The sequence below is a fragment of the Aulostomus chinensis genome, chromosome 21, assembly GCF_037954235.1.
Source record: "Aulostomus chinensis isolate RoL2024-O1b breed Wild chromosome 21, RoL_Achi_v1.0, whole genome shotgun sequence".
Taxonomy (NCBI): Eukaryota; Metazoa; Chordata; class Actinopteri; order Syngnathiformes; family Aulostomidae; genus Aulostomus; species Aulostomus chinensis.
Window position 1 is genome coordinate 13,154,743 of NC_141340.1, and position 16,240 is coordinate 13,170,982.

The 16,240-nt window shown below is 41.1% G+C and overlaps 1 protein-coding gene across 3 annotated transcripts in view; it reads right to left on the bottom strand.

Annotated features, from left to right (window-relative positions):
• Positions 1 to 11,851: 11,851 nt before the first annotated feature.
• The window catches only part of zfhx4 (zinc finger homeobox 4), an 81,461-nt gene continuing 77,072 nt past the window's right edge, over positions 11,852 to 16,240 (bottom strand). For all 3 annotated transcript variants that reach the window (XM_086190805.1, XM_086190806.1, XM_086190804.1), the window contains exon 12: positions 11,852 to 16,223. In XM_086190805.1, coding sequence (XP_086046931.1) covers positions 14,662 to 16,223 — 1,562 coding nt within the window. In that variant the 3' untranslated portion in view covers positions 11,852 to 14,661. The remainder of the gene's footprint in view (positions 16,224 to 16,240) is intronic.

Below are 16,240 nucleotides of genomic sequence, written 5' to 3' on the forward strand. Positions count from 1 at the left end.
ACTGTTAAGTATGAGGTTGGCAAGTAATGACAATGTATTTTTGAATTTCAGCATCTTGGAATCACTGGCTTGCCGGGGAAGGAAGAAATATAATTTTGTGGTTGCCATGGATACCTGTGTGTGTGAAGGTTTCAGCGCGAGTCTCGATTCCTCCAGGAGATTAGTGAACTGCATGTGTCAAGCAGCATTAACCTGCTCAGTCCAACAGATGCGCAGAGAGACACACACACACACACACACACACATGAACACATGAACACATGCAGGTGAAAGACATGTAAACACACACAAACATCTACATTAACCTTCTCATCTCAGCACAAACACGCAGGTGTGAGCAGCATTATCTGAAGAACACACTCTTGAGTGAACACAGAGACGTACCCTGAAAAAAAAAAACTTTGATTATTACGATATTATTCTACATGAGGTCTGAACCTCCAGTGAGGAGTTTCCAAACAGACAAAGTCTTTCCTCCATACACTCTTATACTATAGTCCGTACATGTGTGAATATCTGATGTCGTTTTTGTAGTATTACCTGCCATGTCTTCAAAAAAGTCAGGTTTTTTTTGTTGAGTTACGGAGAGAATTTCAGAGATTTTATTTTCCCAGACGATTCAGGTGAGGCACTTAAGCTTAACATGTGGCGCATCGAGCATGTGTTCTAGGAGTATTCCAACTGGGACCATTCTAACTAAATTATGCATTTATATGCTGGCAGCACTCTCTAAATTAATATATATGCACACTACTATTTACCCTCTAGGAGCATGTTGAAATGCAGTGTGGCTTAATAGCTAAATATGAAGAGTTAAGTCACAATAAACAGATCAAAGTCCCTCTTACAATGAAGGAATGAAATTCATTTTAAATAAAGTTAAAAAAGTATATTGCAATCATTTTCAAAACATCTTATAAAATATTATCTTAAGAATTATTCATATCAAATTAGAAATATTTTATTCAAATTCTTACACACCGTTGTTGCTGCTTCATGATTTTTTTTTTTTTTTTTTTTAAATTCCGTCACAAAATTCCAGCAAAATTCTGCAAATAAAACAAATAACTGTGTCGTAACCCCAGACTAAGACTTTTGCGGTCTGGCCAGAGTGCAGGACCCTCCTTGGGGAAGTAATGTGAGATTCTATAATAACTATGCATGGAAAAAAAAAAAGAAGAAGAAAAGTCTGAAATTCGATCTAAGAATCGGCTTTCAGGCTTTTTCATAGTCTGTGTTTTCATCCTTTTCACAAACATGCCAGACTTTTCTCTGTAGGCCCCCAAACTGACACTCTGGGCTTGCTGTCAAGTATTATGTTCTCAAGTGTTTGTGCTTGTTTTCAGCGCCAAGCTGCTGGAGTCCTCTCTGCCCCATCCACAAAGGCCTCCACAACATTCAGCCGTCATATCTGCGCTTGTCTATCTAGGAGCCCTGTGTGTTTTTCCTCAAAGTCAAATTAAAAAAGTATGCCAGAAAAGCGAGCATATATCTGCAATTCAGAACACATTTTTTTATCAGACAGGAGATATATTGCTGACTAAGTATTGTCAGATGTTGGCAAATTCCACATATTTTTCATATCCGGCCCCCTGAAACTTGGGGCCGCTTCCAGACTCAAGGCACATCATCAACAAAGACTCTGTTTGACCTCAGGAGCACAAGCAGAAATGAACCAAATATCCATTCTGTTTTCTTCAAAAATATTTTCTCCGATATAAACGCATTATCACCGGCCATAAATCATTTAGGAATTCATTTGGAAATCATTTGAAAAACACATTTATTTGGGAGGGAGGTGTTCATCAATAAATGTGGCTCCTGTAGAAAGTTGTATTTATATATTCATACATTCAATAGATTCAGTTATTCATGTATTCACTCATTCACAAGGCCTAGTCAGTGGCTATGCATGCACAGGCCCCATGTGTGCATTTATGGGTGTGTGTGTGTGTGTGTGTGTGTGTGTGTGTGTGTGTGTGTGTGTGTGTGTGTGTGTGTGTGTGTGTGTGTGTGTGTGTGTGTGTGTGTGTGTGACCTACGGTGTAACCATGCTATGCTGCGGGCTAGTGCTGTTCCCCAGGGGGCTCTCATCTTTTACTGAGCCCTGACAGAAGATGGAGGCTGGGAGAGGGGTCCGCTACATTAAAAAGCCTTTACCTAGCTCTGATTTATCACCCCTGCTTCACACACACACACACACACACACACACACACACACACACACACACACACACACACACACACACACACACACACATAAACCTGCCTGCCAACCTCACGCCATCTCACCATTCCTTGCCGCAGCTTAGCTCTACACTCTATCAAACACAAAGACATATAGATGCACGCATACACGCGTGCACACACATTCCCACACACACATATACACAGAGTCAAACAGACACACATTCACACACCATCAAACACATACTCGTTCCATCTTAAGATGGCTGCCTTGGAGAAAGACTAGGAGAGTGAGGCGCCGCAGTGGTGATTTTGCATTTTAATGGTAACCCCTCCTCTCTTCCCATCACCCCCCTCCTACCCCCCCTCAGTTGGTAATTCTGGTGAGTTGCGGGCAGGCAGGCAGTACACCATCAGCCACCTCACCCCAGGAAGACAGAGTGACACAATTACAGGACAGCGTTTCCTGAGTACGTCACCTGCTAACGGCTGCATTTGAATGGCAGCCATATGGGGGTCAGGGAGGAGAGCAGGGGAATATGGGTGTAAGAGTGTGTGTGTGTGTGTGTGTGTGTGTGTGTGTGTGTGTGTGTGTGTGCGTGCGTGCGTGTGCGTGTGTGTGTGTGTGTGTGTGGGGGGGGGGGTTATTACACCGCAAAAAGCAGCACAAACAGACTAAAAAACTAAATACAAAATAAAACAGTACTCTTCCACATCTGTGAGGGCACAAAGGTGAACACACAGTTTTGAAATGCATCACAATCATGAAACATACAAACACAATGAAATTAGACAACAATGTGCATGCAAACACATACACACACGCGTGCACACACACACACACACACACACACGTACACAGCACTTTGTCCTTGAGAGGGTCCCATACTTGTTAATCATATTCATTCATTCCTTCATACATATGGGTGGAATACATTTGCTCCATCTCTGCTTGAGTTATTACATGAGTGTTGATAAAAAACTGTGAGCAAAAAAAAAAGAAGAAGAAGAAGAAGAAAAAACACTGAGAATGAATTTAATCTCTGAAAAGAAACATTTAATCTCAGCCTACGAGTTAAGAAGTTATGTTAGGAATGAATAATTTTTGTGTAGAGAGAATATTGATTCTTACAAATGGACTCAATTCTGTGTCTAACTTACAGGGTGTGGATACAGGGTGTGTTTCTGTTGCATCATTGTATTTAAATCAATATAATTCATAATCAAATGAAGCTTTATAGTTCTTTGAGATGTGTTTTTATGTGTTTATGTATCATTGCAAGAAAAGAAAAATGCAAATCAGCAGCAATGCCCTCGTCTACACAGATAAGATGTCCATGATCTCTGTGTGTTTATAGGGATGCGCCTGATTTGCTGGGCATGTGAAGCCATTTGTTTTTAATAGCAGTAACATTTTGCAGGTAATCTATGTGCTTGTGTGTGTGTGTGTGTGTGTGTGTGTGTGTGTGTGTGTGTGTGTGTGTGTGTGTGTGTGTGTGTGGAGGAAATGGAGGATGAGAGGAAGGCTGCTGGAGCTTCTGCCTCCAAACCCATAATTCATTGTTGGGAACGCTACAATCTAGATTACATCTCTTGCAGCTTAAAAGTGTAGTTTCCCATAAACAGCAATCTGCAGCTCATAAAAATTCATTCTGCTTCAGCATAAACACTCCCCTTGTCCTCTCACCCCTGCTGCATATGTGTGTGTGTGTGTATGTTTATATGTGTGTATGTGTGTGTGTACATGTATTTGTCCGTATGGCATAAACAATCCCCTACTCCCGTCAGGAGCAAAGAGTGATCCATCAGTTTCTCCACGGAAAACCAATTTCACTGGAGATGTTCAGTTTTTCACAGACACACACCACCTTCCTCTTGCAGAGGGGGAGAAAAAGGGGAGAGATAGCGAGACACACACACACACGCACATACTGAGAAGAAAATAGAACAGAGACAAGAAGGACACATGAAGCTAAATTGAAAAGGAAGGATGGGGGGGAATAAGAGAAAATAAGAAACCCCGCCTTGATGTGTTTAATAGGACACACTGTTATTTGATGTCTCATCAGTTCAATGTAGTACGAAGAAATCTGTTGCCCCGTGCATTACAAGTTGACACATAGAGCCTGTCATATATGTGACTGCTCCAAAAAAATAAAGAAGAAGAAAAGCTGCACTTTCACTCTTTAGTTTCAGTCTCTGCGGTGACATTCGTAATAATACGAAAAAAAAAGAGTAATGATGAAAGACGAAGCCGTTCCCGCTTTTGACCATTAAAGCTTGAAGTGTGGAATTATGAGCAAGGAGCAAGGCATGCTGCGGCGGCCCAGTTTTGCCTTGTTGGAGCGGGCAGATGACAACATAATTACAGAGAGTCATCTCATAACACGTGATTAAACAAACAATGCATGTCATCTCCTCCTAAGGTCCCTGTTTCTGGAGTCTTTTGTTTTCATGCAGAGGAGCGACGTTGTGTGTCGCGAGGGAGGGAAGGAAGGAGGGAGGGACGGAAGAGAAAAAGACCGATGTATATGTGAACATATGTGGGCAGACGGAGTCAGACAGATAACAAACAAGTCAACAGACAGCAGGTTAATGTAACTGCGTGGTAATGGGCTAACTTAAAAGAAGATGAGGAAGACCTTCATTTCAGAGGAGCTGCATGGCGACTAATGACTAGAGGGCCTCCAACCGCCATCTCAGCCTATTATAACTTGGAGATGGCTCTTCTGTGTTTTAAAGATGAATGCAAATTAAAAAGCATTAGGCTACATTCATTTGCGGTCTTTGGCATATAGGCCACTTTTGGTCTGAGGGCCACTTAAGGCTGCCTTATATCTTCAAATGACCTTGGAATCAAAGAAAGAGCAAGTTTTAATGATTTAGAGGGGCTCTTAAAGACTCGCAAGGCAAAGCAACACAGCGCCTCATTAAAATGTTCATTTAAACATTAAAAAAGCTTTTTGGTACAAATGTGACTGCGAATGTGTCGAGTTGATACAGCGGAGAGAATGCCCAGCATCTGTGAGCCAATTTGATGCCAATGCTTCTCTTCGTCTGTTATTCTATAAATTAAAAGGCATGAATTTGCCTGCTTTATAATCATCTTTGTTGAGACTCTGGCTCGTGTGTGTGTGTGTGTGTGTGTGTGTGTGTGTGTGTGTGTGTGTGTGTGTGTGATAAATGACGAGCTGTGGCGCATTGTGATTTTGCACAGGGCCTGTGAATGACCTGGGGAATGCATCGTGTCTCTTTATATTTAACTTCCATTTCCTCACCGCCTGCTCTTTCGCTGCACATTGCATGATTTCAGTTCGTGTGTATGTGAACAAAGTGTGAGACATATCCCATCACCCCCTAAAATTCCTTCATTCCCTCCTCCATTGCTCCCTTATTTCCCCATTGACTCGGCACGCCTTGTAAAAACCTTAGTCTGGCTCTTCAGACTCCTTTTAAAATGTAAAGCAATATTACGCTGATCTGCCGTTGTTTCACAGGTCCGGTGAACGTCATGAAAGCTGCCCAGAACAAGCCAAAACATTGAATTTTTATGCTGAAAGAGAACTACGAGAGAACTGTTTTGCGTGTTACAGGTGTAAATGCATTATGAATGCCAAAAAAAGAAAATGTGCCACATATTTTTCACTTTTTGGCATGTAGATCCAGCCCCTTCAGTAACTTCACATCTTGTGTGTTTAGTTATTTACAGCCCTGACAACAAAAAGCCTTGAACTGTTCTGCAAACTACACAGCACCCTTTGTGTCACAGGCAAAACAGGAAATCAGGCTTTTGTCCGCTCGAGATGGCATCAAAAAACACCTTGTTTCATCTGTCTTAAGCAATCCCATCTTGACGCCTTCACACGTCCCCATGTGGGGCTGTGCAGCTCCTCAGAACAGATTGGGAAACAGCACAAACGATCTGCCGAGGAAGTCCCAGCGGGCTGCCATAACATGCTCATTTGTCGACATACCTCTGTTGCACAGAGCCGGCGTTTGATTTCTCTCAGGTCGCCCTTCTTTTTCTTTCTCTCTTGCTCTCACACTCACTTCACTTCTATCACTTGCTCATTTTGCTGTCTATATCACCTACTTTCATGCTCTCTCTGTCTGTCTCTCTCTCTCTCTTTGTCTCTCTTGTCCCTGACTCTCTATCAGCCTGTTGGCCTGTCTGTCTGCGTCTCTTTCTGTTCCTCCCGGGCCTTCCTCCCGTTCTCCCTCACACCTGCTCCTCCTTTCTTTTTCACTTTAAAATACGTGTTAGTTGGCTGTGTGTCTTGTTGAAATGCCAGCAGTGATTGTATGTTTCATCCACAACGTAATAATGAGGCAGGTGTACTCTGCCCTCTCTATTTTCCTCACTGCCCTTCTTTCCTTTTGTACCTCATAAATGAGGTAATGCAGCTGTAAACACACAACGTAGGAAGGTTAAAAGAAACATATGAAGAAAAGTAGATTTCTTTGTCTTTATAATGTTACTTTATTTGACTTGTGCTGACCTAGGTACAAGAATTTTGACATTGTGTTGCCTGCTGCTGCATCTTTCTACCCTCTGGTGCAGCTTATATACTTAAAAAAAATTACCCTCCTAACAGTGAAAAGTAAAGGAGTGTTGCATAATAACTTGTATAAGTTGCGTTATACCTGTTAGCAGAACAACAGGTTCCATTCAGTCCAAACACAGACTAGAGGCAATAAATAATGCGACTTCATGTTGTGTGTTTGTGCGCAAGGGACACGGGTTCCTGATTCCTTAGGTGTAATGCTTTAGTAGATGACTTGCAGGTGCACCTGTAAGAAATATTACGTGGTGGATGGAACCCAGGTGCCGGAGTTATTTACGGTCTCTGCTGTTAATCACCAACCTGACGCTGAAATATGGCTCACATTTTAGTGGTTTTAAAATAGAGCTCCCTTGACTGCATATACTTAGGTAGGAAAATAGTAATAATAAGGGCGAGATAAAGTCAAGAGACTGTGAAAATGTTTCATATGGGCTGCGAAATATGTGCTGTTTTATCAGCGAATGTGTCCTCAAAGTCTGTAAGATAATGGGACCTAAAAGGGATCTGATGCTGTCCGCCTGATAACACTGATTTGACAGTTTCAATTCCTACGCAGAAATCAAGGCTTTGATGTACGGAGCTGATTAATAACTAACTTTACCAATCTCTCTTTAAGGATTTTATGTGCAAAAGCAGCCTTTTAAATAAAAAGAGCAAATGAGCAAGGACAAGCAAAGTGACTAGTTTTCCACAAAGCAGGTTAAGTTTCTTCTTCTTTTTTTTTAACCAAAAAATACAGAGACATAGCGGGTAAACAAAAACAATACTCAAGTTATAGTACAATAGGCTCCAGCCCCTCGCGATCCTTAACCGATAAGCAGTACAGAAAACGGATGGATAGATGGATGGATGGAAGTTATAGTACAATATAATGTTTCAAAGAGAAGTAAAAATACAAATAATTAAATAAGAGAACAAAAATGGCACTCAAACTACAACAAATAAACAGATGAAGACAAATGACAAAATATGTGTTGTTAATTGTAGTTAAAAAAAAAACAACGTCTTTTTTGTCACTTACTGGAACCTCAAAGGACAGCCTTGGCACAGTTGTGTTGGAGTCAAAACCACCTAAACTGAGAACAAGACCGAGACTTTGAGAGATCCAGACCAAGTTAAGACCAAGACCAAGGCAGTGCAAGACAGAAACAAGACCAAGACCAAAACAGGGTGAGACTAAGACAAGACCAAGACCAAGGCAGGATGAGAGTGAGACAAGACTGAGACTAAGCCACGGTGAGATCTACACAAGTCAAACCAAGGCAGGGTAAGACTGAGATAAGACTGAGACAGAGGCAGGGTGAGAGTAAGACAAGACCAAGACCAAGGCAGGATGAGAGTGAGACAAGACTGAGACTAAGCCAGGGTGAGATCTACACAAGTCAAACCAAGGCAGGGTAAGACTGAGACAAGACTGAGACTATTCTAGGGTTGGACCAAAACAAGACCAAGACTAAGGCAGGGTGAGATCTACACAAGTCAAACCAAGGCAGGGTAAGACTGAGACAAGACTGAGACTATTCTAGGGTTGGACCAAAACAAGACCAAGACTAAGGCAGGGTGAGATCTACACAAGTCAAACCAAGGCAGGGTAAGACTGAGACAAGACTGAGACTATTCTAGGGTTGGACCAAAACAAGACCAAGACTAAGGCAGGGTGAGACCTACTCAAGACCAAACCAAGGCAGGGTGAGACCGAAACAGGATCCTGCTGCAGGATTTATAGCCTGTAGAGTGTATTTTTGTTGTTTTTCTGCATATGTAGTCTTTATGGTTTGTGTATCCAAATGTAGCTATAATCTTCCTCCTTGTGTCTTCCACTGAAGTGAAGGAGGTGGGGGAGGGAGGGGGGAGTGGCCGTTTAAAGCTAAGATTCTTGTGTTAAAAAAAAAAAAATTCAGGCATTGTGTAATAACACCGTTGTACCAGCAAGCTCAGCTACATATAGACATTATTTACAACTAAATGTGGTAAAAGTAGAGAGAAGAGTGTCACAATTTAGCTGAACAAAAGTACATATATTTAGCAGGAATTCAGGAATTCAAACTGTTGGACGACTCTGGATCAAATAGTTAATTTTCTATTCAGTTAGGTTGGATCTCAGTGTGCACAGGTTCAAGGGAACAGAGCCAGAAATGTGCTCACAGAAGTCTTTCAAATTAGTTAGAAATGTAGTGGAAATATGTCAACTTTTAAACCCAGATGTGTAGCAGAAACTCTCCTCTCTCTTTGTCTCTCTCTCTCTCTCATTCACTTGGATACGAGCTGCTCGGGAGAGGTCGTCTGGAGCTGGTTGTTTGGGTCCAGATGAGAGTATAGTAACGGTTTTCACAAACACTCGAATCGGTGAAAACTGACAAATGCTGGGTAGTGAAATCATCTTTAAATAACTTCTTAAGAACACGTAACAAATCAACTGTGTTCCGAACAATCTCTGGGTGGATTATAATCCAGCTGAACTCACACGTCCCTCTTTCGATGAGCTAATGAATGATAAACATACATAATCAAAATAATCCAACACATGAGACTACAGCAGTGTGTCCTTCACCTTTCTCTATTCACTTCTGCTCATTCTCAGGAAAGTGACAAAGGTTTCCATCAGTAACAGACTTTCTAAATATCTGATTATAAGCTGTTTATCCCTGTTAAATCATGACAACATAGTAACGCCAATACACAAGTGGCCTCAGATGTGATGTTGGTCAATATCTATTGACAGACAAATCATTGTTGTTGTTCTTTCATTTCGTCATTGTCCAGGCCCAATGCATGATGGGCTAAACTGGGAGTAAATGTGATTGGATTTTCAGTCTCCGTCATTAAATTCCCATGCGGGGAATACTAATTCTAGTATTTAGTGCGGTGATGCTAGGGCTTGCTTTCATCTTAAACTGATTCCAGTCTAATTAGATTGGGCATGTGGGGGGTGGTGGATGTATCCGTCTGGACTAATCCCTGCCTCTCTGTCCCAAACATTGTATTATCCAGAGAAAATCCATTGGCTGCAGGCTATTCAAAGCCAGATCTGCCTCCACTGCAGCCTCTGTACTGTATCATCTGGAAAGCTGTGGCTAGAAGGGTGCACTGTGCAGTGAGGGTGGAACCTAATGGTCATGAGTGATGTATGGGTTGCAGAAAACGCCATTTAGAATTTACAGTAAACCTTTTATCGTGTATTCAGGGCAAGACCGACGCACTTCTGCGGCCTCTTTAGCAAAGCCGTGTGAACTACAATGAACTAGTCTTCAGATGTCCCTTCTTTTCTAGGACAGCGCAGTTATGAAATATCAGAATGAGTCTTTTTTTCTGGTTGTTGTTTGAACTGTTAACAGTAATTTCACAAGATGGGAGCTTCAACGGACGGTGGACTTGTGTACACTCTCGTGCAGCGTGCACAACGATCAGACCGTCATCCTGCTTGTGAATTACTGGCAGACAACAGAGAAAACACAGTGTAAAGAGTTCCTCCATCGAGGCGCTGAGAAGGCCAGAAAAATGAAAGGCCTTCAGCCATTGTTCTCCACAAAGGTCAAACGCAATTCAATCCCATAATATAGCAGGGGTTAGCCCTACCTCGGCAACCGCCTTCACTTTAAGGGCGGGCAACAGGAAAGGGCCATTCAGCAGAACGGTTGCACACTGCGAGTCAAACACATTCGTCAAGGGCGAGGGGTGAAGTCAGAAGGGGGGGAGGAAAAAAAGCTGTTTTTTGAGGCTTTTACATGTCGTGGCTGTTTCAATGCACATTGAAGTGTGTTGAGCGAAACAATAAAGGCCACCGCCGATTCTGCGTGAGTGAAAAGATCCTCATCTTCCTCTTCATTTTTGCTGCCCTTGTGAAATTTCATTAGGTGGATTTAACGACTTGTGAATGTCGGGTTTCTCCGTGACCCTGACACTGGTGGCGGACACGTCTTGCTGGCAGGGTGTGATGTATTGTGTCGAGGTGTTCCTGAGGTGCAATTTTTAATGTGACAGCATCTGCTGACCTCAGATATCTAAAGTCACCCTCCTGCCTCACACAGACATTCATTTTGCTTCTTAATGGAATTTTAAAAGCAGTCATCAATGGCACAAAACAGGATTTTTGTCTGTCCATCGATGGAATAAAAATCGAGTTTGACAAATTACGTGCTTTTTGCATTTTGATGCAAAAACACACCAGTAGAAAAAGGCTCAACCTTCCACTTTCAGCTTCATATAAAATATGTACTGCTCTATGTTGTAGCCATTTATCCACTGATATGATTTATTATTGTGGGCATTTCCCAGTTAAAGGAGCAGCACCTGATCAAATCCAGATTAGCAGACACTTCAACATTTAATCCCCCGCATCTGTTTCGAGTCAGATTAGCACAAACAGCACAAAGACAGGAAATACCCATGGGATGATTTGAAATTTTTTTGCCACCAACCAAAAATAATCATCAGCGGAATGTTTAAACAATATATGAACAGTCAGACATGAACATAACCGGCAAATTTTGTATTTCTTTAGGTAAATGTTCATTATTAGAGATGCAAAAAAATCCAATATTTTGCAGCTATTTTGCAAATTTTTTTGGTCAGTCGTGTTTGGAATAAACACAAGTTTATATGAGATTCACATTTCCTCAAAAGCACATGTAAACATTGTAAAATGTAACAATTGTTCATTTCCAAAATGTTGAAAAGCCCCTAAATCATATAATTAGTTTCCTCATAACTGATGGGCAAAGAAGAGAAGATCTGAATAAAACCAAATTAATAATAATAATAAATTACAAATACGGATATGTCAACATACATCCCTATTTAATATTGAATCTAAGTAAAATTAATTTGTCTCTGATTTGTGAATTTCCACTTCTAAAGCATATTTTAGTGAAACCTTCTACGCAAGCTGCATTTTAGCGGCACCGATATGACTACACCAATAATTCTCAATTGCACAACAAATCATATTATGTCACTTTAATTCTAATACGACTGATTGCACATTTATCGCAATTAAGATATCATTCATTATATTTGAACGTATTCGATTTAAACAATAAGACATCTTACAAATACAAATATTTGCACATGAAAGAATATCTGATGAGACCAAATTGGTTTGCAGATACAGTTTTTAATGTATCACAACAATGAGCAACAAACATACTTGATGAACTATTTCCAGAAGTTGTTCAAATACCATCTACAATAAACGTCATTTCAACTATGACAACAGGTCTGTGACAAAATAAAAAAAAGGTTTCAAAACCATGTTATTACCGTGATACGGTACAGTTGAGACCTCAAACAGTACAGTAACAAAAACTAATGCGACTACTCTCTATATATAAAACATCAATAACATTTTTGGTTTAGTTTATTTAAAGTTTTAGCCATAGGGGCTTCTTCTTAATAAAACCTCAGGGTGCATTTCCTATGTAACCCAGATGTTGAAGAGTACATATTGTGTAGGATATGATTGCGCCATGAAAATCCCTTTGACATCCAGAAGAACGATTCCAATTTCAACCTTTTGAAGGCTGTCCCCATAAACATGACACAATCCATCCATTTTTTTTAAAAAGTTCTTTTTTGTAGTTTTTTTTTTGTTTTTTGTTTTGTTTTTGGCTGCTGTGCAGTTGCAATATCTATGTACAGTTATATTGTTGGACCATCCTTTTTGTTGGTTTGTTAGCTTTTACCAGTCCTTGGTGTGGAAAGCGTCCTGTCTGATGCTAACATCTTAGCACACGATGCTAGCCGACAAGTTCAGTCTTTAAAATGCTGAGCCACAGAGTGGGGAAAGGCAAAGAGCCAGAGTTGTGAAAGCCTTTGGAATCAGGACAGTCGCTCATGTTTGTACAATGGCAGAATTGCACCTTGGGAGGCCAGGATGTCTCTTATGAAACACAATCGAAAAGTGTCTTCAGGATTAAAGTAAATGTTAAAATACTAAAAATCCAAATAATGACATTTAAAAAGCTCACACAGAAAATCAAAAAACTGACATTTTGCTTTAAAACTTTGAAAAAAAAACACCTTTACAATAATAAAACATAAGAGGAAATGTTACTTGATTTCATTGTTTGAAACAATAACTAAGCATGATTTGATTTAACCTGTCAAACAGTTGCATTACATGCTACTTGCTCATCTCAGAATAGGAAATACCAAAAGCAATACATTTTTGCATTTCTTCATATTAATAAATTTGTACCATGCACAGCCAACTACGAATATGTACAACAGCTTTGCTTTCTTTGTTCACAAGCCTTTTTCTTTCATACAAATAGCCTTCTGTTACTTTGGAATGAATCACATTGGTTTCAATTACCAAACTAGAAAGTGATTCGTAAAAAATTGAACACCCTTTGACAGCTTTCACATTCTTAGTTCCACAGCAAAATAACATAAAATTAAAAAAAAAAAAAAAAAATAGCAAAGCATAGCAATTCATGGATCAGTATTTTGTCTGGTAGAAGTCTGAGAGAATTTATGGCAGGCAAAATAAAATTACACAGTAGCAGCAAAACTTTGTAAGGTAATACTTTGCAATGTTGAAATCACTAGGTGTGGAAAAATTAAAAATGTTGAACTGTAGATCCTCAGAAGTGCCCAGAGAATTGATGGGAGGACGTCAACCTATGCGCTAAATGGCAGCATTTAGGTGTAACACTGTTTTAAGTCCTACAAGTACATGAAAATGCTTTAATATACAACACAAATGCTGTTGCCCCCCTTTTAAAGCAGCATATTTGCGAACATATAGCAAATGATCATACCTTTTTTTTTTTTAACATTGTGACCAACTTGTACCTTAACAGTTTCAAGTATACAGTACTGCTTTCATGGATGCACCAATTGTTAAATAGGTCTCTAGATTGTTAGGCATCAATCCTGTAACAAATATGGACCAATATGCTGCTGCAAGAGACACAAATAATAATTAAAACACAAACATACATACGTACAAACTGAAAAAAAATTCTATTAAATTAACAAATGGCCTACTCAAATGATAAAAAGTTGAATAAAAACAAAATAAGTGCACTATAGTCCAGACACAAGCAGGTACCGTAACAGTACAGCAATTCACAAATGAAAAATGTTATATTCACATAATCCGAGAGTCTATCAAAACTAGAGTTATTACCTCTTCAGAAAAGGGTGTGAGCAGAGGTAAAAGTGAGAAGGTAAGAGTTGGCACAGATTAGTATATACTACAAGAATAAAGGGGGTGGGAAATAGATACAGCTTGTTGTAATACAAACTGGCAAACACAGGGGCATCATACACATTTATATCACCATTCTAAATTCCCTCAATGGCAAAACCATACTGTCTTTGTAGGGCAAAACTAAAAGGATATGCACATCATCCATTGTAACAGTTATATCGTCTCTTGGTACTCTATACACACCAAGGAAATGCGTCCGATAAAGCTTGACATGTTTTGGTTATAAGCCAAGTGTACCCAGGCTTGTTGCTGCTTTAACAAATGAGAAATGTTATGTTCTGACCTGAGAATTTAAAGCTACTGAATTACACCTATCTAAACTAAGAGAGATTCTCTTTGAGGGTTCTGGATCGTCATCCCATACAGTACATGCTAGCATTTGGAAAACAATCCAGCTGAGGTGCAATTTGCTATCGTGAGAGTTTTTGGCTTGAAACAAGCCCCCCCAAGGGAGCCTGTGGGATTTTTTTTCCTACTCCGTGTTTTTGTATACAATATAAGCTCAGTCAAGCATCTGCAACAGTTCTGTCCATAACAAAAATCAATCAATATCTTGCCAGCATATCAATATGGGAAAAACAATCCTGAGTCAATCATTTGGTACTGTAATTTTTTTTGGGTTAAGAGAAACTTTGGAACTGCAGTTTAAAAAGTCTTATTTTTTTCTTTAAGCAAGGGATCCTTTTGTCACTCCTACACACTGAACATATCCATTCTGATACTACTGAAGCTCGCGTCTAGGCCAGAGGCCGGCTTAGCCTGGACTTCCAACGCGTTATCTAAGTCTTCCAGCTTCTGGCTTAGCTCATTGTCAGACTCATCTGAACAACTCTCGGTGGGTAGTGAGGTTGGAACCCCTGAGGTGCTGCAGGAAGTTGAGGTAACCGTTGAAGGTGAGGAGAGGGGGGGGGGAGGAGAGGCAGACGGGGAGGAGGAAGCAGCTTTCCGGGCTGTGGTGGCCTGGAACAGGACATTTGGCCAGGACTTCATGGACAAGCGAGAGAGATGAGGAAAGGTGTTATTAGAAGAAGCTGCAGACTGCGAGGTAGATGTGGTGTTAGGAGTAGGGGAGCAGACAGAGTGAGGTAATAATCTAGTATGCTCTTTGGCATTTCTCATTGCTTGTTTGATTGTTTTCTCTTTGTGCAAGCTCGACTGAAGGTGTTGGCCAAGTGCTTCATTCCCGTTAACAACCACATTGCAGGCAACACAAGTGTAGTTGCTCACTGCCTTTCGAAGCACCATCTCTTGCGGGTCAGTAAAAGGATGTCCGAAGTAACAGAGGGACTTCTGATGACGCACCACTGAATCTTCGTCAGCAAAAATCATCTGGCACTTCCTGCATATAAACTCATGCTTGACGGACGGTACAATAAAAGCGTCTGGAAAATCCATGGTACTTTTGGTTTCTGTTTTCGGTTCTTCTTTTGTGCTTTCTGTTGAAGAGCCCGTGTTGGTGTCATCCTTAGCCTCTATAGCTTCTTTTGGTTTGAAGGAGTTGGTTGTGGTGCTCTGTATGCTCCGGGTTGTCTTCATGGGGTTTGTTTTTTGATGCTGCTGCTGCTGCTGCTTCTGCTGTTGCTCGAGTTGTTTCTGCTGCTGCTGCTGTTGCTTCTGCAGTGAATCCTGCAGGGACTGCTGGTACTGCTGATACTGCTGCAGGAGAGCGGTTGGGGAGAGACCAGCGGCCATTGCAGCTTGTGGGACTGCTGCTGGGCCATACGGGAACAGGTTTTCCATTCCACAAAGTGGTGGGAAATATCCCCCAGTTTGGACCCCTCTAGGAAGCTGGGGAGAGAAGCAGTTGGGAAATCCAGGAAGAAAGTAGGGTAGGAATTGCCCCCCTAAGAAAGAGCTTGGATCACCTGCAAGAGCATTTTGAAGTGCCTGAAGTTTTGTGGTGTCCAGTGCAGCCTCACTTCCTGGTTTCCCTGGTGCTGGTTTGTCCCTTTTCTTGGCCAAGCTGGGGGTCTCGGGACGTGAGCCGCTCTCATTCTCGCTGCCCTTCACCTTCATCTGAGGTGGCTTGTCTCCTGGTTTCTTATTGTTGTCTCTCTCTGAGTCTTTACCTTGCTGCTCTGTATGATTTACTGCTGCCAAAGGTGTAGAGGGAACAGGAGGAGGAGGAGGAGGTGGAGGAGGAGGAGGAGGAGTCTGCAGAAGAGTCTTGGTTGGGGTAGTGCTGAGAGACATGGCAGGAGATGGGGTGGCTGGTGTAGGGAACCCAAGCATGCCAGCACCGGGAGATGCTAAAGCTGAAATACAGTGGTAT